Source organism: Mastigoproctus giganteus, chromosome 4, assembly GCF_048544385.1.
Source record: "Mastigoproctus giganteus isolate SK-2022 chromosome 4, ASM4854438v1, whole genome shotgun sequence".
NCBI lineage: Eukaryota > Metazoa > Arthropoda > Arachnida > Uropygi > Thelyphonidae > Mastigoproctus > Mastigoproctus giganteus.
In genome coordinates this window covers 84,831,468-84,856,123 of record NC_143578.1, presented here as the reverse complement: position 1 = coordinate 84,856,123, position 24,656 = coordinate 84,831,468, and the positions used below count along the sequence as shown (strand labels likewise).

At 37.7% G+C, this 24,656-nt stretch overlaps 1 protein-coding gene across 5 annotated transcripts in view; it reads left to right on the top strand.

Annotated features, from left to right (window-relative positions):
* The window catches only part of Alg12 (Alg12 alpha-1,6-mannosyltransferase), a 295,448-nt gene that overhangs the window by 20,679 nt on the left and 250,113 nt on the right, over positions 1-24,656 (top strand). The window contains exon 1 of one of the 5 annotated variants that reach the window (XM_090371646.1): positions 13,562-13,859. The exons of the other annotated variants lie outside the window; for them this stretch is intronic. Coding sequence (XP_090227772.1) covers positions 13,809-13,859 — 51 coding nt within the window. The 5' untranslated portion in view covers positions 13,562-13,808. Of the gene's footprint in view, positions 1-13,561; positions 13,860-24,656 lie in introns of those variants that run through there. 5 annotated transcript variants of the gene reach the window in all.

Here is a 24,656-nt window from a genome sequence, read left to right as displayed (position 1 = left end):
ATGATGACCATGAAGGGATGCAGATGGTCTGGAAGGACGGACACGTAACCTGGACTGTTCAGAGATGCAACTAGATGTACCAGAGGTCCCAACATGTGCCAGTTGAACATGTCCCAGACCATCACCGTCCATCTACCTGTCTGAACAGTTCCTTGTTGACATGATGGGTGCATAGCTTCGTGCTATTTCCGCCAGATACACATCCTCCAATCCACTGGAAATGGGACTCAGGAGAACGGTCTCCAATCATCCAAGGTCCAGTGCTGATATTCTTTCGCCCAGCTGAGTCGTAGAGTTGTGTGTCGTGGTGTTAGCAGTGGTGCTCTGGCGGGTCGGCAGCTCCCATAACCTATTGTGGCTGATGATCGCCTGATGGTCTTGGTGGAGAGAGACATTTTTGGCATCTCCCTTGTTGAAGTTGGCAGTGATTTGTGCCACTGTCGCTTGTCGGTTGGTTGAAACAATGCGAGACAGACATCGACAACCACATTCATCCGTCACCTTTCTCCGTCCTGCCCACAATGAGACGTTATTCCGGAAATGGCATATTTCCTATACACTCTTGATACTACTGAATGGGGATAGTGCAATTTCTGTACCACCTCTGCGATAAAGTGACCCATGCGTCCGGCACCCACTATTATCCCTCTTTCAAAGTTGGTTAACTTACAATGTTTATCCATACTGACATCGAATTACCGTCTATGTGAATGCAGTGTACCTATACACTTGCCAATTACCAGGTTTGTCCACTAGTGAGAGGGGTGACAGCATCGCATTGCGCAGGTATCCAGTGAATTCTTTCCTTTCAGTTTAGTTCCAATTGTAACAAAAATGATATGCTTAAGATTCAATGTGATTTGTTGATATTTCAGTGCCTAGTTTTTAAACTTAAAAAAATGATCCTAGAAGAGATCAGATTAACTCTTTTTTGAATTTAAATTAAATATAAAATTGTTTTACAAGGTCTGTTTAAAAATTATGGACTGCTATGATATAGTGACAGTAAGCATACTTACAAGGTGGGTAATGGAATCCCTTCAAAATAGTGCCCTTCTTTGCTCTTTGATTTTTCCCTATCTGGAAGCACTCTAGAAAGTAGATTATTAAATCATCTAAAGCTGAGTTGCCATGTTACTCTTTATTTTTTATAAATCAAATTGATGTTCATTCAAAGTTTTTTTTTTTTTCAGTCTAGGCAAAAGGTCATACATAGCAGAATCTGGTGAAATAGGGATTGCTGGCCTGGAGTGATTCTGTGCTTAGTTAAAAACTCTACAAAGTGCTAAAAAATGCCATAGTGCATTATAATGAAGCAACCCGTCTATGTTGTTTGCCCCTTTCAGGTCTTTTTTTGATCTGCATTATGAAGGGGTTTCACAACTTAAATGTACAACTCTTTATTAATTGTTTGTCCCACTGCAGTATATTCATGGTGGACAATACTATCACAATCAAAAATATCTAGCAATGTTGCCTTTTTTTGCTGCGCTTTCTGCACTTTTTTTTGGTTGGGGGAAGGAGGAGTGAGAATTGCTGTTTTTTTTCAGGATCATACCTATGAAATTACATTTGATCTCTAGTTATGATACGTTTCAAAATGTCTGGCCATTAGAAACATGTTCAAACAAACTGGTAGTGACTTGGTGGTGGTGGTGTTCATGTTGTTCCTCTGTTAACAGCTTCAGCATGAACTTTGCAGAAACTTGCCTTATTCTTAAAGATTTTGTTAAAATAGAATGGCATGATCTCACAGATACAAGTTTCCTTCAGCAATTTCATAGACAGTAATTAACTCAAGACTTAAAGGACTCTGCAAGGCTTTTGGGGAGGGGGATTTCTATCAGCTTGGCCTGCACTTGTAGGTAGAAGGAATCTGTTTTGTAGAGATGGGATACATTTAAACAAAAGTGCCACAAGAGTTTTTGCCAATATTGAAGATACCTTAAAGATTCAGAGAAACTGCTAGTTTGGTGGACAAGGTAATATAGATACGTGTTTATCTGATATTAGTCAAAGTAACGTTTTCACATACCTCAAGAATTCTCGTTTGTTACTGCAACAAAACATATTAGCAAGATGTTCTGAGGGCAGAAAAGTTACAAATGAGTGGGCAGCTAATGTCAGGGAAGCGAGCTTAAATAACTTTAAGAGATGTGGCAGGGTAGTTAACTATACAAGAACACTTTGTCTTAATTGTTTATACAGTAATATCAGAAGTGTCGTCAATAAAATGAGTGTATTCGAACTGCTAGTTAGGACAGTTAATGGTGACATAATAGAGCTTGTGGGAATGTGATGCCACCTTGGAGATAGGGGATGATGAGGTTCAGTACGGTATGTATAATATATTTAGGAAGGATACGGAAGATAGAAGGGGTGGTGGGGTCATGCTTCTTATTAAAAGCAGCCTGAGCATGCCGAAAGCTTTCCCAGATACAGAAGTTTCGCATGCTAGTATAGAATGTGTATGGTGTGAGATAGTTGGAAGCAAAGGTATATAAGGTATGTCGTGTCAGACGGCACCTGGGATTTCTCCCATCTCCGTGTGCGTTTCGCTGTATCGAGGACAGTACACTGTCAAGCCAGAAAGTGTGTGGCCCGTGTCTGTGCAGTGTGATATGTTGTACCCATTGTTTGTCCAGCTTATTGGCTGCCAGGCCCCTAGTGGGGCCTGACTTTGCCCATACCTTGCCACATGGAGGCTAGCTGGGTGTATCCAGTATCACAATAAATTGCTCTGGCAGGTCCTGCCACCTAGTTTCCTTAGATTTCAGTGGCTAGGACCTAAAAAAAAATATAAAAATTTACGCGTTTGACATTAATGCTTAATGGGATTACTGTTAGGAAATCGCTGGTTGGGGTTCAATGCTAAAGAGATGTGTTAAAGGCCTAATAGGTCAGTCCCATGTCTGCGCAGTGTGATTTTTGATGTTATTAAATTTAGACGTGTGAGGCTATACGCTAGATGAAAGATAATACTGTTAGTTATCTTAGAGATTTACATGAAACCGGTAGAATTTAGACTTTGATTAGAATTTGGAGGCATTATTAAGGAGTATACTTGGTCGGTTTAGTGAGAGAGGGGGGAGACTGAAGACTGTGGGGGAAACAGATAGAAGAATAGGGACGAAAGAGTAGGCATCCCTAAAGAGGTCAGTGGAGATGAGCCCCACCAGGTAAAGTATGGGGGGTAGGCAGAGACCCGTCTCCTCCCTCCCCTGCCTGGGGATGGAGGTTTTAAAGGGAACCGGGTTAGAGTACCCTGTTCAGATTGCCAATGGCATGTTGGCAGCAAAGCCGCAGAATGTCTTCATCGGTGTCATGTCCAAGCAGTGTCGAATCCGGTATGAAGGTCAAGCTGCCCATCCTGCTCCAGGGGTAGGATATGCTAGCTGGCAGTGGGGAATCCACCAGGCGAAGGGGTGGGGGAGACACACATTTACTTATACACTTGGTCGTCGACTTACGACCGGCCGCACTTACGACCACCAAAAAAATATATATAATAAATAATGAATAAATTAATAATAAATCAGGAAATCACTACTGAGGACACCCATAACCCAGGTGAGGAGGCACGTCGATAACGGGAGGCCTGAGGACAGCACCAGGCACATACACTCAGTCGCTCTCTCTCTCTCTCTCACATACACCCAGTCGCTATTAAGCATCTGTTGCGTGTGGTGTATTAATTAAAATTCCACTGAAATATGCATAATATGTTTAGTAAAAGGAAAATATCTTCATCTACATATACGTCAGCTAAGAAGTCAAGGAAAACTATTGATTCAGAGTGTAAAACGAAAATTATCCAGCAGTATGAAAGCGGAAAGAAAGTGAATACGATAGCACGTGACTTGAAATTATCACATTCCATGGTATCGATGATACTGCACCTATTATGTCTACAATTTTAACCAAACAACGACAGGAACCCATCCACGAAATGGAGAAATTGTTGTTTATGTGGATGGAAGATTTAATACAAAAAAAATACACCCATGAGCCTTCACACAGTGCAAGCAAAGGCTAGAAGTTTGTTTTTCAGAGTTTAAAATCACGCGCCGGAGACGATTACGCTGAAGATTTTCAGGCTAGTACTGGGTGGTTTAAGCGTTTTAAAAAAAAGATTTGCTTTGCATAATGTCTCTATAAATAAACATCTCCTACCTCAACCCAAGAACATGACCCTGACGATGCACAACCCAGCACAAGCAAAGATTAAAAATTGATTTTGTAAATTTCATTTCTATTAATTTTTACATTAATTTTAGTGTTTACAGTACATTATGCACAGCATTATTTTTCGCATTATGTACAATATAATTATAGATTGTAGTTTTTTTTTTTTTTTTTATAAACAGTACGAATAATAAACCAATTAAAATGTAGAGAACGTTTGAATTTAAGCTCATAGAGAGAGATACCTTCGTTTCTACGCCTAGTACAGTATTGCTAAGTAAAAGATAAAAACATTGCTGTATTTAAAATGAAAAATAAAAGATGATAAAAATTTAAAAGATTATAAAAATAATTTATAAAGATGATAAAAAGATTAGAAAGGTTAAAAAATACTGTTAATAAATATATGGCCGACATACGACCAGATCGACTTACGACCGGTCAGTCAGAACAGAAGTCGGTCGTAAGTCGACGACCAACTGTATAAACTCTAAAAGGAAGGAGATGAATCTGATTGGTCCACTTGATATCGATGTTCGACTGTTGATGATCCTGCTCAGATAGCAAACAAACTGAATGAGTATTTTGCATCTACATTCACACATGAGGAGTTATTAAGGTTTGAAAGTGCCAGAAGGTTATCAAATTGTAGCAGGGTGCTTAATGATTTTGTAATAACTGAGAGCAAAGTGGAGGAGAAATTGTTGAAGTTAAACATAAGAAAGGCACCTGGGGTGGATGGAGTCTATCCAGTTATATTAAAGGAGGCGGCAAAGCAACTAAGCAAACCCTTAGCCATAATTATGAGAGCATCCTTGGACTCAGGGGAGGTTCCCACGGACTGGAGATGTGCAAATGTATCCCCAGTTCACAAAGGGGGATCGAAGGGTGACATGAGTAATTACAGACCAGTTAGTTTAACTTCTGTTCCGGGTAAAATAATGGAGTCACTGGTTAAAGATGCATTGCAGGATCATCTAGACAAGACTGCAGCAATAATTCACACACAGCATGGGTTTGTTAATGGAAAGTCTTATCTGACAAATTTGATAGGATATTATGATATGGTTATAAAGGAACTGGATGCAAAAAATAATTTTGATATCATATATTGGGATTTCAGGAAAACTTTTGACACTGTTACGCATGGAAGACTATTGTACAAATTGGAGCAGAATGGTATTAAGGGTAAGTTGCTACAATGGATAAAAGGATGGTTGAGTGGGAGAAGACAGAGAGTGGTAATTAATGGGTACTGCTAATTAATGGGTGCTGGACTAATGTTATTAGTGGAGTCCCACAGGGTTCGGTGTTGGATCCTCTGTTGTTTTGTATATTTATCAACGATATTGATGAAAGTATATCAGGCTTAGTGTCAAAGTTTTCAAATGTAATAACTGAGAGCAAAGTGGAGGAGAAATTGTTGAAGGTTGGCAGGGTTGTTAATGACAGTAATGGCAGTGTGCTACTGCAACAGGATCTAGATAATTTGGGCAGAATGGTTAAGAAGTCGCAACTGAAGTTGAACCTTGACAAATGCAAAGTACTGCATATGTGTAGACATAACCCCAGGAAACATATCAATTGTGTGGTACAACACTAAGGTGGTAGAAAATGAAAAAGACCTGGGAATAATTGTGCAGTCAGATATAAAGTTTTCTGAGTAATGCAGACAGGCTGTCAGGGCAGGTCACGAGGTTTTGTCAATGATATATAGGAATTTTGCTATCAGGGAGAAGGAGGTGATTGTCCCTCCGTATAAGGCAATGGTCAGGCCAAGCCTTGAGTACTGCGGACAGGTCTGGAGGCCTCATTTTAGGAATGATGTAGATTTGCTTGAATGTGTACAGAGAAGGGCAATGAAGGGATCCTCTTACCAAGAGAGGCTTAAGTTCTGTAAATTGCAGTGGCTGGACACTAGGCATCTCCATGGTGATCTGATTGAGGTGTATAAGGCCTTGAATGGGTTGAGCACACTGAATTCTGATGGGATCCTTCCACTTGTTCAGATTACGAACCTAAGGGGGCATAAATTCAAATTAAGAAAAGACAAATGTAGAATAGACGTTGCGGAAATTTGCCTTTAGCCAATGGGTGGTTAATTGCTGGAACAAACTTCCATCTGTCGTTGTGGAGGCTGATAGGTTGAATAAATTTAGGAAGGAACTGGACAGGCATTTGGAGGGAATGGTGTGGTATTTTTTTTTTTTTTTTGGCTGATGCTGCATAAGCTCATACACTTGCTTTCTTGCATCACATGCCACTACTACTACTACTTCATTAATAATCTGCATTCTCAGTCTACTTTCATTTTTTTTTTTTTTTTAATACCTTTTCTTATTTTATAATTTTTTTTTCCAACTTTTATATATATATATATATATATGTATATATATATATATATTTTTTTTTTTTTTTTTCACTCATTCATCTTTTTCTCACACACACCAGGAGGGAATGCAATGATGTGTGGTGTTAATTTGTATACTAATTAAAACTAGGGTAAGTGTACTTAACTGTAGCATTTATGGTTTGTGTTCTTTTTCTCACATGCTTTTATTCATTCTTCTAGATCTCATCTCATTTATTTGACTCTTACTTTCTGTACTGCACTCTCTGGGCACCTCAACTTACTGTTATTCTTCAGTTGTGGTGCAGGCCTAGCCGCAAGTTTTTTTTTTTTTTTGCAGGCTAGGGGAGAATGCAGTGATAGTGTTTATGTGGTTAGTAAATGTTTGTTAGTACAGTATATATAAAGTAATGTAAGTTATTTTTAACTTTGTATTCTTTTTGGCCAATTACATTTGCTCTTCCCCTCATTCCCATTCACTCTCTCTTTCCCTCATGGTATGTCACTCTTTCTTTCACCGAAACTGCCATTTATTCAATTTTACCATAATTCCTAGTTCACTCAGTGCCCAGCCTATTTATTCTATCTTTCATTCTCATTCATTCATTCTTCTTTCATTCTCATTCATTCATTCAATCTTTCATTCTCATTCATTCATTCTTCTTCTTTCATTCTGTCTTTCATTCTCATTCATTCATTCATTCTTCTTTCATTCTATCTTTCATTCTCATTCATTCATTCTTCTTTCATTCTATCTTTCATTCTCATTCATTCATTCTATCTTTCATTCTCATTCATTCATTCTTCTTTCATTCTATCTTTCATTCTCATTCATTCATTCTTCTTTCATTCTATCTTTCATTCTCATTCATTCATTCTTCTTTCATTCTACATTGCATCCCTTTGCTACTAGCTTACTGATATTTTTCAGCTAATCTGCTTCCCTGGCTGCCTGTACATCTCGCTCCCCTACATGATTACTTATTTGGTGGGGGCCCCAGGTTCCTACACATGGTAGGGTAGTCCTGGGGAGTTTTGTCATGTCAGGGTGCAGAATACTGCTATCCTGACAGTTTTTAAGTCATCTTCTGGGTGTGGTGGGAAACTTGGACAATTTTAACTGTTGATTATTGTTTAATTGCTAGGGGGCTGAATTGCCATTGTTTGGATTGTTCTGCGCATTTTAAATACTCTGTGAAAGATGTAAAAGCTTTATAATTTTCCTCTTATATGATGAACAAATGTTCTTCTCCCCTGGGAAGGGACCAATCTGTGCTATTAGCTCTGTTCTGGGGATGTCATATATTATACATTCATATGGAATGTGTGCCCAGTCTTCACTTTTGCCACAGGTGCAGTTTGGGTCATCACTCAGCCCGAAGGAGGTTAGTTTTGCCTTTAGGGAGCCATGACCTGTCAATATAAATGTAAAAAGTTCAGGGCATACCATTTAGGTGGCTTTTGGCTAACCATTGACACCTGTGACAGAAACCGTTTGGTAACCAGACCTCTTGTTTCCTGCTCCCACTTTGTTTGCCATAGTTCATGGAGCTTTGTGGCTATTCTTTTTCTTTCATCATTGAAGGTGTTGGTAGTATCAAGACCTATCCCCAGAAATTCTGTGGGTATGAATTTTTAAAATTAAATCTATAATTTAAATCTATTTTTTTAAAATCTATAATATAAGCCTTTTTTGGCTACTTCCCGGTAAAGTGGGAGAGCTCCGGTCAGCAACTGTAGTGCAAGTGTGCTTACTGTGCAACATGCTCTGGTAATAGTGAGTAGTATTATCCTTTGTATCAGTTCTAATTTATTCCTATTTCTTACTATGGCTAACCGGGTGAACCACGCACCGGCTCCATAGATGATAACAGGTAGGAACTTTTTTTTTTTATATAAACCCCAAACATGAGAGGATTAGAACCTATAGTACTTAGTACCATGCTTGGGTTGGAGGTTGAGAAGACGAAAGAAGGTATTTGTTCACATTGGACTTGAACTTCTGTAGACTGTAATTTTTAGGAAATACGTATGAAGGAAGGTTGTTCCAGAAAACGGCAGTTGAATGAATAAACGAGGAAGATGAAAAGTTGGTTCTGTGAGTTTGAAGTTGGACAGTAAATGGATGTTGGCTGGTGGCGGCACATGTTTGGACTGTTTTGAAAGAGAGAGCAGGAATTATAGAAACCAATTCAGAAGAACAGTGCCCATGGAAGTATCTGTAGAAGAGGTATGCAGCAGAAACAGTACGTCTATGAGACAGCGAGTGGAAAGACTCTGTTAGAGATGAATCATTAATTAACCTAACTGCCCTCTTCTGAATGGAATCAAGAAGCCTGAGACAGGTTTTGGGGGCACCACCCCAGATGTGGGCACAATATTCCATGGCAGGGCGGATTTGCGATTTATACAGAGTGAGCAGCTGTTTGGAAGAAAAGTAACGCCGAGAGCAAAAGAGAAAACCAAGTTTTTTAGATGCAGAGGAAGCAATATTTGTAATGTGCTTGTGCCAAGAGTGATTAGAAGTCAGGGTAATCCCCAAAAGAGATATATCATTTTGCCTAGAAATTGGAGTGTCACTTAAGATAAGCATAGGAGCAGAAGAATCCTTTTTGCGAGATATAAGACAAGACTGAGTTTTAGAAGGGTTGAAATCAACTAAGTTGTCTTTGCCCCACTGGAGAATTACCCGAAGATCGGCATTTAAAGAATTGGTAGCAGATTTTCAAGAAGTTGGAGCTGATTGAGCAGGACAAGGTTTCTCAAAATGGAAAGTGGAATTCAATGTGCTATCATCGGCAAAACTATGGATAGGATTTCCAGTCAATGGAAGAAGGTCATTAATATACAAGAGGAAAAGAGTGGGGGAAAGAACTGAACCTTGGGGGACATCAGCATTAGTGGAGAAGTTAGAAGACAGAGAGCCATCTACCATCACCTTCAGTGAGCGATCAGAGAGAAAACTGGATAACCAATTACTAAAAACAGTTGGCAAACCATAAGATGGAAGCTTGTTTAGAAGACCTTTATGCCAAACACGATCGAAAGCTTTGAGATGTCAAGAGCAACTACTTGTGATTCACCGAACCTTTCCATTGAATTAGTCCATAAATGGGTAACATAAGCCAGAATATCACCAGTGGAGCAACACTGACGGAATCCATACTGGCGATCGTTGATCAGACGGAAGGTTTCTAGGTAGTTTAAGAGTAGGCAGTTAATTGATTTCTCCATTACTTTAGAAAGAGTAGAAGTAATTGCAATGGGACGATAATTGGATGGGAGGGATCTGTCACCCTTTTTAGGAACTGGCTGGATATGAGCAAATTTCCAAGCAGAAGGAAAAACACCTTTGGAATAAGAAAGTGAAAAAAGGTGGCAAAGAATAGGAGTAAGTTCAGGAGCACAGGTTTTGAGAACAAGTGGAGAAATACCATCGGGACCTGGAGCTTTATTAGTATCAAGATTTGTCAAAATCCTTCTAACATCCTTTTGACGGAAGACCACAGGAGGCAATGAATGGAGTGTGTTGGGAATGGTGGGAGGTGTTTTACCAAGATCATTAATACACGAGTTGGAAGAAAAATAGGATGCCAGCAGGTCAGCTTTATCCTTGGCTGAAGTGACAACAGAACCATCTGGTTTGGATTGGACAGAGGTGGGAGCAGAGATGGGCAAAAGTTGCGGCCAATAGCTTTGGCAAGAGACCAGAATGCTCGGCTACCATTAGGGCAAGAAGCAAGTTTTCTACTCTTAGCCTGTTCAAACTCTAGTTTGGACTGATTAATAACTGCTTTACAATTGTTGCGAACTTTGGTGTAGGCAGAAAATGAAACCATTGCATGGTATATGATTGCCAGAGTCTTTCTTTTGAGTCCCTAGTCTGCTCGACTGATCCCGGCAATCATACCTGCATAGTTTCTCACTTTCTTCGAGTAGATCAAATTGGGGTAAAAAGTTAATTTTGCAACAGATCACTCCAAGATATTTTAGTTCTGTTACCATTTTTATAGTGGTTATGTTAATTTTGATTTGTGGATGTCTTCTTATGTCCAAATCGCTTTTTAGAAGTATTTTTTTGGTTTTTTCAGGCAATATTTTGAGCATGTGCATTTGTGCCCACTCCTGCAGCTGCAAGAGGACATCATTTGATCTTTTCTCTACAACCACTCGCGTGTTACCTTTTACAAGGAAAATCATATCATCTGTAAAGGCCAGGCTTTCCACAATGTTCCAGGAGAAAGGACCAAGGATTGAACCCTGCGGGCAGCCTTTATTCACAGGGCGTGTCAATTCCTGGAACCTTGTGTGTACTAAGACACTTCTGTCTGTAAGGTAGCTGTTTATTACCTTATAGAGGTTTTGTGGGGCATTTGCCTGGCGGAGTCTCCTAAGGACACTAGGCCACCAGAGTGAGTCAAATGCCACAGCAAAGTCAATGGAGATTGCCAGCATATATTTTTCCTCTGTGTTTTTAACTGTTGTCAGTAGGTGGTGCATGGCATTCTCCATAGAATTGCCTGCTTAAAACCGTACTGATTGTTGGAATGTAAACCTGCTTCTATGTAATATTGAGCTAATCTGTTATATATTGATGACTTTTGTGGTTATGATGAATATCGTGGCAAGATCCAATCTCCCTTACATTTCAAGGGTACAGCTCTAAAACGGTGTTCGCAGGCTGGACACTAGTTATTACACCGGACTGAACCTATTGGTAATTCTCTAGGAGGCTTCCGGATCAGCTAGTGTATAATCTTGCTACCTCTACTCTGCTAGATAGTGACTGAAGGGAATCTGAAGGAATCTGCGGGTCATTGTCGAAGCCACTTTATGTCAAGGATCTGGGTATGTTCTTACCATGTGTATGCCATATCCAAAAATTTCATTACTTCATACAGCATGTCCCACCCACTTTTTCTTACTATTGAATACAACATGAATTGTCAAACTAATAGAGTAAGCTTATCTGCGAAAAGATCTAAACCTCCCATACATTTCCTAATTCATTTCACAAATATATGTGGTCTCAATTCTAATCTCAACGATGTCCACTTCCACTTGCAGACTGCCAGACCCCCATGTACTTTTTCTGACAGAATCTCAGTTATCGGTTGATTCAACTTCTGCTCATCTCACTTGCCCAAATTATTTGCTGTATGATACCTTTCGCCTCAAAGGTGGTACTTGTGCATATGTGTGTTCCTATATTCCCTGTCAGAGACTTGGTAATTTGGAACCTCCTCTTTTCGATCTTCTCTGGCTTAAAATCTCTCTACCTCAGTGTGTCAAATTCATCTGTTGTCTCAACCTCGTATTGTTTGGAATTACAAGAATGCAAAATGGGATGACCTGCAAGATTTCTTTTCTTCTTTTCCTTGGTCGGATTACTGTTTCAAAACTTCTGATGTCAATGTTTGCTCCGATCGTGTCAGTGAAATTATTCTTACAGGAATGGATTCCTTTATCCCAAACTCCACTTTAAAATCTCGTCCTTTATCTAAACCTTGGTTTCCCAATAAATGTGCTAAGGCTGATCTAGAGAAGAACGTTGCATATCGTAATCGACTTGTTTCTAATTCTTCAGTTTCATTTTCTGCCTACACCAAAGCTCGCAACAATTGTAAAGCAGTTATTAATCAGTCCAAACTAGAGTTTGAATAGGCTAAGAGTGGAAAACTTGCTTCTTGCCTTAATGGTAGCCAAGCATTCTGTTCACTTGCCAAAGCTACTGGCCACAACTTGTGCCCATCACTACTCCCATCTCTGTCAAAACTAGATGGTTCTGTTGTGACTTCAGCCAAGGATAGAGCTGACCTTAAATGCCGATCTTCAGGTAATTCTCCAGTGGGGCAAGGACAACTTAGTTGATTTCAATCCTTCTAAAACTCAGTCTTGTCTTATATCTCGCAAAAAGGATTCTTCTGCTCTCATGCTTATCTTTGATGACACAGATTTCTAGGCAAAATGATATATCTCTTTTGGGGATTACCCTGACTTCTAATCTCTCTTGGTACAAGCACATTACAAATATTGCTTCCTCTGTATCTAAAAAACTTGGTTTTCTCTTTCACTGTGCTCATTACTTTTCTTCCAAACAGCTGTTCACTCTTTACAAATCGGAAATCTGCCCTGTCATGGAATATTGTTTCCACATTTGGGGCGGTGCCACCAAAACCTCTTTCAGGTTCTTGATTTCACTGTTCAGAAGAGGGCAGTTTGGTTAATTAATGATTCATCTCTAACAGAGTCTCTCCACTTGATGTCTCATAGACATACTGTTTCTGTTGCATGCCTCTTCTATAGATATTTCCACGGGCACTGTTCTTCTGAATTGGCTTCTATAATTCCCGCTCTCTCTTTCAAAACAGCCCGAAAACGTGCTGCCCTCAGCCAACATCCATTTACTTTCCAACTTCAAACTCACAGAACCAACTTTTCATCTTCCTCATTTATTCATTCAAGTGCCGTTTTCTGGAACAACCTTCCTTCATACGTATATCCTGAAAATTAGTCTACAGAAGTTCAAGTCCAATGTGAACAAATATCTTCTTTCGTCTTCTGAACCTCCAACCCAAGCACGGTACTAAGTACTATAGGTTCTAATACCTCTTGTGTTTGGGGTTTACGTAAAAAAAAAAAAAAAAAAAAAATATTAGTCTTTCATATATTTTCCTTAGTACAGGGAGTAGGGCTTTTGGTCTATATGATTTGGGCGAAGCAAAGGTATAATGAGAGTGGGAGTAATGTACAGGGTAGGTGATTGTGAAGATTATGATGAGTGCCTCTACATGCAAATGGATGTAGAGGCACACTGTCCACGTGTCCAATGTGTGCGACACACAGGCGGCAGGAGGCCAATACTAAGAATATCAGGAACAGCAACTAAGGTAGGTTATTTTTTTTTTACATGTATTTAAAGTAAAAGTATTTTTATTATAATTGACAAGTCTTTATCGTTAAATTTCTTGTACTTTTGTTAATATTGTAAATTTTTTTATCAGATGTCCCAGGAAAAAAAGAAAAAGAAACTTTCCAGTTATCAAAATTTGATAAAAAAATAGAAAACCTGAAGAAGAACAAGAGAAAAATTCTGCAAGAATTAATCAACATTTTACAAAACAAATTAACAAAAATCACCACGATCCTCCATCAGCTTTAATAATGGAACCAGTTCCCAGTTGCAGTAGAGATTATTCCGATATACCAAATTAACCAGAGCTGAAGTTAAACCCATCTTCGTCACCAGCTTCTAGTGAAGATATTGAAGTTGATGAAAAAATTGCTGCTGATTTGGGACCGAAGGACTTTAGTGAAGAGACAGGTACAGATTACAATAAAAATATGTACATTTGATGACCCAGGACTTTAGTCGGAAACAATTTCTCATATATTTAGGCAAGCTGTTATAAAAACGTCTCCCAAACAAATTAAAAAATTTAATTTTCCACTTGATTCGTCAGGGCAAACATTTTCTGAAAATTACTATAAGAGACACTTAAAAAATGGTGAATACAATAGAAATTGGTTGATTTACTCAATTAATAAAAACACTGTTTATTGCTTTTGTTGTCAACTTTAGCATTAGCAAAGGCACATGATGCAAGAAAGCAAGCTTATATAGCATTAGCCAAAAAAAAAAAAAAACTCCTTATTTCACCCTTCCACTCGCTCCAGATGTTTGTCAAGTTCTGCCCTGAATCTATTTAAGCTATCAACTTCTACAACGAGAGATGGAAGTTTGTTCTAGCAGTCAACCACCCGCTGGCTAAAGGCAAACTTCCACAACTGTCTTTCCTCAATTTTAAATTACGCCCTCTCAGGTGATTATTCTGAGCAAGAGGAAAAATCCCCTCAGCATTGAGCATTCTCAAACCATTCAAGGCTTTATACACCTCAATCAGACCCACCTCGCAGGTGCCTAGTCTCCAGACACTGTAATTTGCAAAACTTAAGCCTTTCTTCGTAAGAGCAACCCTTTGTTCCATTCACTAATCTTGTTGCCCTTTTCTATAATAGCTCTACATCCTTCTTAAAACGTTGTTCCAATAGCTCTACATCCTTCTTAAAACGAGGCCTCCAGACCTGTATACAGTACTCAAGGTGTGGCCTGACCATTGCCTTATACAAGGGGATAATCACCTCCTTATCCCTGCTATAAAAATTCCTGTATATCATTGACAAGATATACAGGAATATCTTGATATATGAAGTTATCTTAAAGCAGATAACTTCATATCTGCCTGCAAAATTATCCCCAGGTCCTTTTCATTCTCTACCACTGTCAGTGTAGTACCACAGAGTTAATACGTTACTCTGGGGTTACTGCTTCCCATATGTAGTACTTTACATTTGTCAATGTGAAATTTCATTTGCTATTTCTCAGCCCATCTGCTCAACTTTTCTAGATCCTGTTGCAGCAGCGTAGTGTCATTAACAACCCTACCAACCTTCATATTGTCTGCAAACTTGGACATTAAGCCTGATATACCATCCTCAATTTGGGACACATTGGGACTAGTGCATTTTGGCCTGATTAAGTGGCTGCCCCAATTATCCGAAGTGTCACGTAAATAGTTAAAAATACAATGTACCCCCCCTTTTTTACCATTGGTTCACTGTATAAACAACAATGGACCCAACACTGAACCCTGAGGGACTCCACTAATAACATTAGTCCACGAAGAGAAGTGTCCATTGATTACCACTCTCTGTCTTCTCCCACTCAACCATCCCTTTATTCATAGCAGCAATTTGCTTCCAATGCCACATTGCTCCGATTTGTGCAGCAGTCTTCCATGTGCAACAGTATCAAAGGCCTTTCTAAGATCCAAATACAGTCCATTCCGGTTATTTGGGACACATCGGGACTAGTGCATTTTGGCCCGATTATGCGGCTGCCCCAATTATCCGAAGTTTCACGTAAATAGTTAAAAATATAATGTACCCCCCTTTTTACAATTGGTTCACTGTACAATCAAATCACGTTACGACAAACTCAACATAGTAAAGTACCGTTCACTATACGATGTGCAGTAAGTGCCGGTCATTGTGATCACGTTTGTGAATTGAATTTTAATTCTATTAAACAACGATTCTAATTAGTGAAAATAGGAGGAATATTATCCACAGGCTATAAAAGCAAAGATGTATTAAGCAGAAATTTACCTTTTTTTACCTTACCAATTAAAAAATATTGGAGAATCGAAGAATATACGCGATAATCAGAATAATTAATACGTACTGTAATATGTACATTCGAAATAGTTGACATTTCTGTTCACTGACATTTGTGGGTTGGGGTTAAAATTTAAAACAATAAAAAGATAGGCAATCAACAACAAAGAACACGGCACACACACAAATTGCAAGTAACACAATACATGCAAGTGAGAACGGAGTAACGAGTTACAAAGCTTTAAAAATAGGAATGAAGAGAAGATTTGAAAATTAATTTTTTTATATGATTGAAGATTTCATGGAAGTGTAAACACATTTCACCATAATAACCCACAGGATTCCAGCTATCGGTATTATCACAAATTCAGTAAGATCGAGTTTACCGTCCGTTTATGATAGAGTTGACTAACAGAAAAGCCCAATAAACAGGTGAATGCTAATGGTTTTTATTGTTTTATGGTTGTGACCTCCAGAAATCAGACCGAATCATGTGGTACGGTCAGAGACAATTGCAGGGTGATCTCCAGTGCTGCAGTCTCCTGCCCAGATTAAATGGCATGCTGTCCCAATTAAACGAAGTAAACCCTAGCTATTTTCTCGATTGGTTTCTGTTTTTTAAGATTTGCCCCAAATAAACGGCTGCCCTGATTAACCGGTGGCCCAAATAATCGGAATCCACTGTATATGATATCAAAGTTATTTTTTCCTCCAGTTCATTTGTGACTACATCATAGTAACCAATCAAATTGGTCAGACAAGACTTCCCCTTAACAAACCCATGCTGTGTCCAAGCTATAACTGAGGTCTTGTCTAGATGATCCTGCAATGCTTCTTTAACCAGTGCCTCCCTTAATTTCCCTGGAACAGAAGTTAAACTAACAGATCTGTAATTACCTGCGTCTCCCTTTGATCCTCCTTTGTGGATTGGGGTCACATTTGCACATCTCCAGTCCATGGGTACCTACCCCCCCCCCCATGTCACATGCCTAATTAGTTCATCTGACATCCATTTAGGCCTAAATGGAAGTTCTCATAATTATGACTAAGTGTTTGCTTACTACCTTTACCGCCTCTTTTAATATAACTGGATAGATTCCATCCACACCAGGTGCCTTTCTTATGTTTATCTTCAACAATTTCTCCTCCACTTTGCTCTCAGTTATTACAAGATTATCTAGCTTACTGCCAGAGTTTAATACATCTCTGGCATTTCCCTCCCTGAATAACCCTGCATGTGTGAATGTAGATGCAAATATCCATTTAGTTTGTTAGCTACCTGAGCAGGCTTATCAACAGATAAACCTTCGATATCAAGTGGACCAATCTGATTCATCCCCTTCCTTCTAGAGTTTACATAAGTTAAGAACTCTTTGCTGTTTTTCTTTGCATCCTTTGCCAAAGATTTCTTGTAATCTGCCTTCGCCTGCCTAACCTCCTTTGTGACTTGGTTACAGACCAGCTTGTATCTGTCGTAGCCGTCTGTATCACCTGTTTTTTTATATGTATTGCATGCATTTTTTTTTCTCTGTCACATGCCTAATTAGTTCATCTGACATCCATTTAGGCCTAAATCATGAACAATATTTCTTTCTTTGTTGGTATGAAAAGCCTAGTAGCTTCCAAGATTAATTCTTTGAACACTTCCCATTTTGAATTTGCTGTTGGTACATCCTCACTTGATCCCACCATATAGAATTTAAATACTGTTTCAGACCGCTGTAGTCACCTTTACGAAAGCGAAAACCATTCCCTTTTTCCTTGATGGTAGTTATCTCTTTGAGTAAATCCAACTTCAGCACACTGTGATCACTGCCACCTAGTGGTTCCTCTATCTGCAGATTCTTAATTCATGAAGAATCACTACTAATAATCAGATCAAGAGTATTACTCCATGTAGTTGCGTCCCGAATATGCTGCTGTAGAAAACAATCATCCAACAAATCCACAAAAGCCTTGTGGATTTGTTGGAAGTCCAGTCAATCTCAGGGAAATTAAAATCCCCTATTATAAGACACTGATTTACTGGCCCACTATTTCTCTGCACAATTGCTAATTATACTCATCAGATTCATTAGGCCTATAACATTTTTCCTTTCCCAGTGCTTATGTCACACCAAACAGACTCAATATTGCATTGTCCACCAACATCAATTGGATGCACTTCCTTAGATTTTATGTGTTTCTTAACTAACAGCATAACCCCTCCTCCCTTCCTGTCCTGTCTATGCTTTCTGTACAAATTGTACTCCCCAAATTCCAATTCCACACTGCTTATGTCAGTGTGACACCACGTCTCTGATATCCCAACAATATCTGCCTTTGATGTCTTGACTAGCACTTCAAGCTTATCAGTTTTATTAACTATACTCCTAGCATCGGCGTGCACACAAGTATACATATACCTGTTCCTACACTTAGTTATTCTAACACAGCCCATAAATTTACTTGTTCCACTATGACTCCCTGCAGGCCTGTAAAATCTCCATTGCCTTGCCTTCAAGACTGCTGCTCAATTGCATGTCAATAGAAGCAGTGCAAGAATCACTTTTGCCTTTGCCAGCTGCTACTTTTAATCTATTAGTCCGTGTATCCTTTTTAGTTTTTTGAGTCTTTTTTTGAGCCTTCTCATAACAATAAATTTATCTAGGGATTTAATGACTGGCTTCATTTAGCAATGTACCTGAATCATCACAAGAAAAATTACATTCACTTCATTAACTACAAAAAATAGACAGTTGCTTCTATCCTTAAAAAACAAAACTTCTGTTGATCATTTGCAACAAACACTATTAGAAATTGAAAGTAAGCAGTGGCATGAGGTTAAAAAATTAATAATTTATGTAATACAATTTTTAAGCAAACAAAATTTAGCTCTTCGTGGCAAAAATAATAAGCTTTACGATCGCAACAATGGTAATTTTTTTAAATGTATTGAAATGCTAGAAAAATTTGATCCTGTCATATCAGAACATACATGACGTGTAACTAACGATTCTGAAAATAAAAATATGCCCTCTTATCTTGGAGACAAAATTCAAAGTGAAATACTTTAATTTTGAATTTTGTCTCCAAATTTAATTGCATCAAATATTAAAAATATTTAATATTTAATTGCATCAAATAAGCCTCCGTAGCTGAGTGGTCAAGTGCAGGAGTGCAGTAGCACACGCTCCTTGAGTAGACCGGGGTTCAAGTCCCTGACTTCTAAATACAGTTGATCTGTCAACCTGCACTGGACCACCATGGTAGATTATGGTCCATTTCCTTCAACATGAATTGTTGAGAATTGACTTCCATCCTGCAGTGGGTTTGATAATGGCTGCAGTTTACCTTTTTTTTTTTTTTTTTGCATTGAATATTAAAAATCATATTATAAATTTGTCAGCAAAATAAATATTTTTCAATTATATTAGATTGCACTCCGGATGTTTCTCATATAGAACAAATAAGTGTGATAATTAGATTCGTTCATCTCAATTCAGCATTAAAATCGATTGAAATTAATGAACATTTTTTAGCATTTTATCTGATTTTAGATCTTACAGCTGGAGTAACAACATTTGTTATTGATCTATTAAAAACATTAAATTTAGACATAAATAACATAAGAGGCAAAGGCTATGATAATAGCTCTAACATGCACGGCAAAAATAATGGTCTACAAAAAAGAATTTTAGCCTTAAACCCCTCGTTCTTTTCATGTCCCTTGTTGCAAATCACAGCCTAAATTTGATTGTAAATGATACTGCTAATGTCAATCCTGAAACAATTAATTTTTTTAATATAGTACAAGAATTATACAAATTTTTTTCCGTGTCTACTAATCGATGGAATATTTTAATCAATCATGTTACTAATTTAATGTTAAAGCCCTTATCCGAAACATGGTGTCAAGCATAATTGATGCCATAAAGCTTCTCTATAAATATTTACCTGAAATTTATGATGCATTATTTGAAATTTTTAATGACCCCTTAAGAGTCGATGAACAATCTAAATACCAAGCAAAATGTCTCGGAGAAAAATTCTACATTTACATTTATTTGCTCTGTTACTGTGTGGTATGAAATTTTAAATCAAGTAATTTTGTCAGTACAATTCTTCAGTCTACAACTATAAATTTGCAACTTGCTTTAGATGCATTAAATGAACTAAATAAGTTTTTAACTGATTATCGATCTGATGCTAGTTTTGCAAAAATCGTTGAAAGTTCCAAATTGATTGCAGAAAAGTTTGACATAGAAACCAAATTTCGTAGTGCAAGACTACTAAGGCGTCGTAAGAAAACAACTCAATTTGGTTATGAACATGAAGATCAAAGCATAGTAAATCCTGAAACTTCATTCAAAGTTAATTTTTATTTCTGTATAATAGATCAAACTTTAGTTTCTATGCAAGAAAGATTTACTTTATTAAAACAACATATGGATTCGTTTCAATTTTTATATGCATTGAATAATTCACAAAATAAAAAATACCTATTATCCTGCTGCAAAAAATTACAACAGAAATTAACTCATGAAAATCAGTCAGACATTGATGCAGATGATTTATGTGAAGAAATTACTGATTTAAAAAATGATATATACCAAATAATTCAATATATAAATTCAAATGATTTAATAGCAGTTTATCCAAACTTTTCCAGCTGTAGTATCCTGTCTTCACTGATGAGCGATCTTACGTTGTAACAGGCCAAGTTCAGTTTCTGTGCATGGTAGCCTGGTCATACCCAAGATTCTTAGCACCCTCTGCTTCCACTCTGATCCTCTCATCTTACTGTCATGTGCTGGAGGGTTTAGTCTTTTCCTCTTCACGCTGCCCAGGCGTCTTGAAGAGAACCACTCTACACGTTCGTTGCCACCTAAGTGACATAACAGGGCTTACCATCGAGAAGGTGTGCATGAGTGGATTTTAGGAAGGCAGACCAACCGGACTTCTCCTTAATCTTCTGAAATAGAAAGATATTGGATGCGTCAGTGTTTTAGACTGAGTGTCTGATAACAGACAGAATGCCTGTTCCCCCTAAGTCCCCCTAGAACTGGAAAAGGAATTAGAAAATGTGAATTGAAATATCATCGGTTTGGCTGAAACAACAAGAAGAAATGAATCACTTATAAGTTTATCAAGTGGAAATCTGCTGTACACCAATGGAAACAGTGAAAGGAATGAAGGTGGAGTTGGCTTTCTGGTCCATAAAGATATAAAACAACATTTTGGAATTCAAAAGTACATCACCAAGGGTGTCAAGACTACTACTCAGGATTTCTAAGAGGTATTAGCTAAAGGTTATAATGATTTATGCACCAACATCGAGCCATGATGATGAAGAAGTTGAAGAAATGTACACCAAAATTGAGAGTCTTCTACATGACAGAAATTTATTACCCTATCATTATGGGGGATTTTAATGCTAAGGTTGGAAAGAGACAAAACAGTGCAGAAAGGGGAAACTATAGAAAATTTTGGAATTTGTTAAAGAAATGAAAGAGGTGAAAGACTTGTGGAATTTGAAGAATCTCGAGGAATGTCAGTAATGAACACTTTTTTCAAGAAAAGGGTGAACAGAAAGTGGACATGGAAAGTGGAACAGAAAGAGCCCAAATGGATTAACAACTAATGAAATCGACTTCAACCTCACTAACAGAAGATATATCGTGAATGATGTTACTGTCCTGAACAAGGTAAGTTGGAAGTGATCACAGAATGGTAAGATGCACACTTGATATAGATGTAAGAAAAGAAAGGAAAAAGCTGACTCGAGTAAATAATACAAAGGTCTTTGAGATAACAGAAGAGGAGAAAAAGCAGTATGTACTGGAACTTAAGAACAAGTTTGAGCTTTTGCAGACTGCTCAGGACCAAGATATTGACGAGGAATATTACAACTTTCTGGAAGTGATAAAGCCCGAGAAACATATAGGTAAAAAGAAATCCAAAGAAGAAAAAATCAGTCAAGAAACACTTGTCATGATGAACTGAAGACAACAAATGAAGATCAAGAAAAACACTGACAGGGAGAAAATTGAGTATACTGAGTTATGCAAAGCCATTAGAAAGAGACTCAGAGGGGACATAAGAAAATTAACAGAAGAAAAGTAGAACAAGCATTACGGGAAAACAAAGGATTTAAATCAGCAGCCATGAGCAGTAATACAGAAAGGCAAATGATACTGAAACTGAATAATAGCGATGGTGTACTTATAAACAGCAGAGAAGGCATAATTCAAATAGCAGAAGACTACTATAAAGAGTTATACAAGGAGCGAGGGAATGAAGCCAGCAAAGGGGAAGATGGTTCGCAAATTAGTAACACCTACAACATACCTGATATCCTTCCTGATGAGGTAGAACATGCATTGAAGGAAATGAAGAATCATAAAGCCCCGGGGGAAGATTAAATTACTGTAGAGTTGTTAAAATTGGGAGGAAGAGACATGACACAAAAACTGGCAAGACTTCACAAAATGCATTAGAAAAGGTGTGATGCCTAAGGAGTGGAATAATGCAATCATAGTTTTGCTGCATAAGAAAGAAGATAAATCAGAAATTGGAAATTATAGACCAATTAGCTTGTTATTCCACATCAACAAGTTGTTCACATGTGTCATTACTAACAGATTAGAAAGAATACTTGATGAGAATCAACCGAAAGAGCAAGCTGGCTTTAGGACAGGATTCTCAACTATGGATCATCTTCACGTAATGTCACAGATGATGGAGAAAGCAAATGAATGTAAAACACCATTATACCTGGCATTTGTGGATTATGAAAAGGCATTTGACTCCATGCAGCATAAGGCAATGTTTCTGGCACTGGAAAGACAAGGCAACTATACCCCATGTATTATGATTTTTAAGAAAATATATGAGAATGCTACCTTCTTTATTAGACTAGACAAAGAGAGAGAGTAGTAAATTTAAAATTGAGAAATGAGTTCGACAAGGAGACACAATATCTCCGAAGTTGTTTACTACTGCCCTTGAGGAAGATTTCAGAAGATTAGACAGGTCGCAGAAAGGAGTCAATGTGAATGGAGAGTACCTAAACCATTTACAATTTGCAGATGACATTGTGGTCATAAGCCACGATCTCAAAGAATTAGAGGAAAATCTTAATCAGTTATGCAGAGTTAGTAAGGATTTTGGACTAAAGATGAATGTGGCTAAAACAAAAGTAATGATGAACAAGCATGCCATGGAAAGGGAAATAATGATTGAAGGAGCAGTAATTGAAAAGGTGGAGTCATATACTTATCTGGGACAAATTATTAGCTGTAATAATGATAAATGGCTGGAAGTCAAGAGAAGAATAAATTTTGGATGGATAGCATTCATGAAATATAGTCACATACTGAAGAGCAATATCCCAATTTATCTGAAACATAAAATAATGAACCAATGTATACTCCCCACCATGACTTATGGAAGTGAAACTTGGGCACTCACCAAAAGAATGGAAGAGAAGCTGAGAACTACATAGTGAAGAATGGAACAAATTATATTGGGAATCAAAGTGTTAGAATTAGAGAAACACATGAATAAAGCAGCAAACTCAAGTAAAGGACATGCTTATCAAAACTAAAGAACTAAAATTGTCTTGGGCAGGACACATAGCTCGAAGACATGATGACAGATGGACTAAGAAAATAGCAGAATGGTACCCAAGAGGAGCTAAGAGAAAACCTGGAAGACAACAACGGATATGGACAGATGAAATTCATGAGTTTGTGGGTAGTAAATGGATGACCATTGCACAAAACAGAAGGAACTGGAAAGTTGCTGGAGAGGCCTTCATCCTGCAGTGGATTGAAAATGGCTGATGATGATGATGATTATCCAAACTTCACAATAGCCCTCCGCATTCTTTTATCATTACCTGTATCAGTTGGGTCTGCGGAGCAGTCTTTTTCTAAATTAAAAAATCATAAAAAATTATTTACGCTCCACAATGTTGTAAAATTGACTATCAGATCTTGTGATAATTTAAATTGAGTCCGACTACTTGATTAACTTGATATTCATGACATTATTCACATCCTTTCTTTAATGAAAGCTAGAAAAGTCAAATTCATTTAATGACTTATTTTGTGTTTACAAATTTAAAGTACATTCTATACACTTAATTACATATAATATGTATGTTTCTCTATTTATCATTTGTTATTTACCATTATTGTCTATTAATTGTTTTCTTGTATTTGTATCTTTTTATTTCAAATAAAAGAGATGCTGGCTATTTAACTCTTTGTGTGTGGTTTATTTTTACTTTTCCTAATGTGGTTTTCATATGTATTATAAAATTAGTAGTGATAATTTTGGGCTGATTTAGAGAGAAATTATGCTAAATTTTAGAATATTATTTTCTGATGTTTTTAATTAATGGGGCGTCGTATAAATTTTTGCACACTCCTGGTGTGCCCCTGAGTAAACATGAAAGTCTTATTATGGGCAATTTTAATTTGCCTCTAATTGATTCAAGCAAATAGGAAGGAAACTCCACATGGGGGACAAAATTTTTAAATCAACTAGATGATTGCTATTTGTATCAACATGTCAGGGTAAGTACTAGGGAAAAGAATATTCTAGACCTCATCATCACCCATGAACCAGATGACTTAATAGGGCTGACAGTACAGGAACCACTAGCAGGAAGTGATCGCGGAGTTCTACAGTAGACAATGAAGAGAGAGAGAGAGAGAGAGAGAGAGGGAGAGAGAGAGGTAGCAGTAGTTAAAGGCAAAGGAATGGGTTATAATTTCAGGAAAGGAAATTACGATGGCTTAAGATGCTACATGGCCTCTATTAACTGGGTAGATATCTCACAGAGAGCGAATACAATTGAACTATGATATATCTTTAAAACATTAATCACAGATGCCTTGAATGCTTATACACCATTAAAAAAATACTTCACAAGGAAGATTCCAAGTTGGATGAA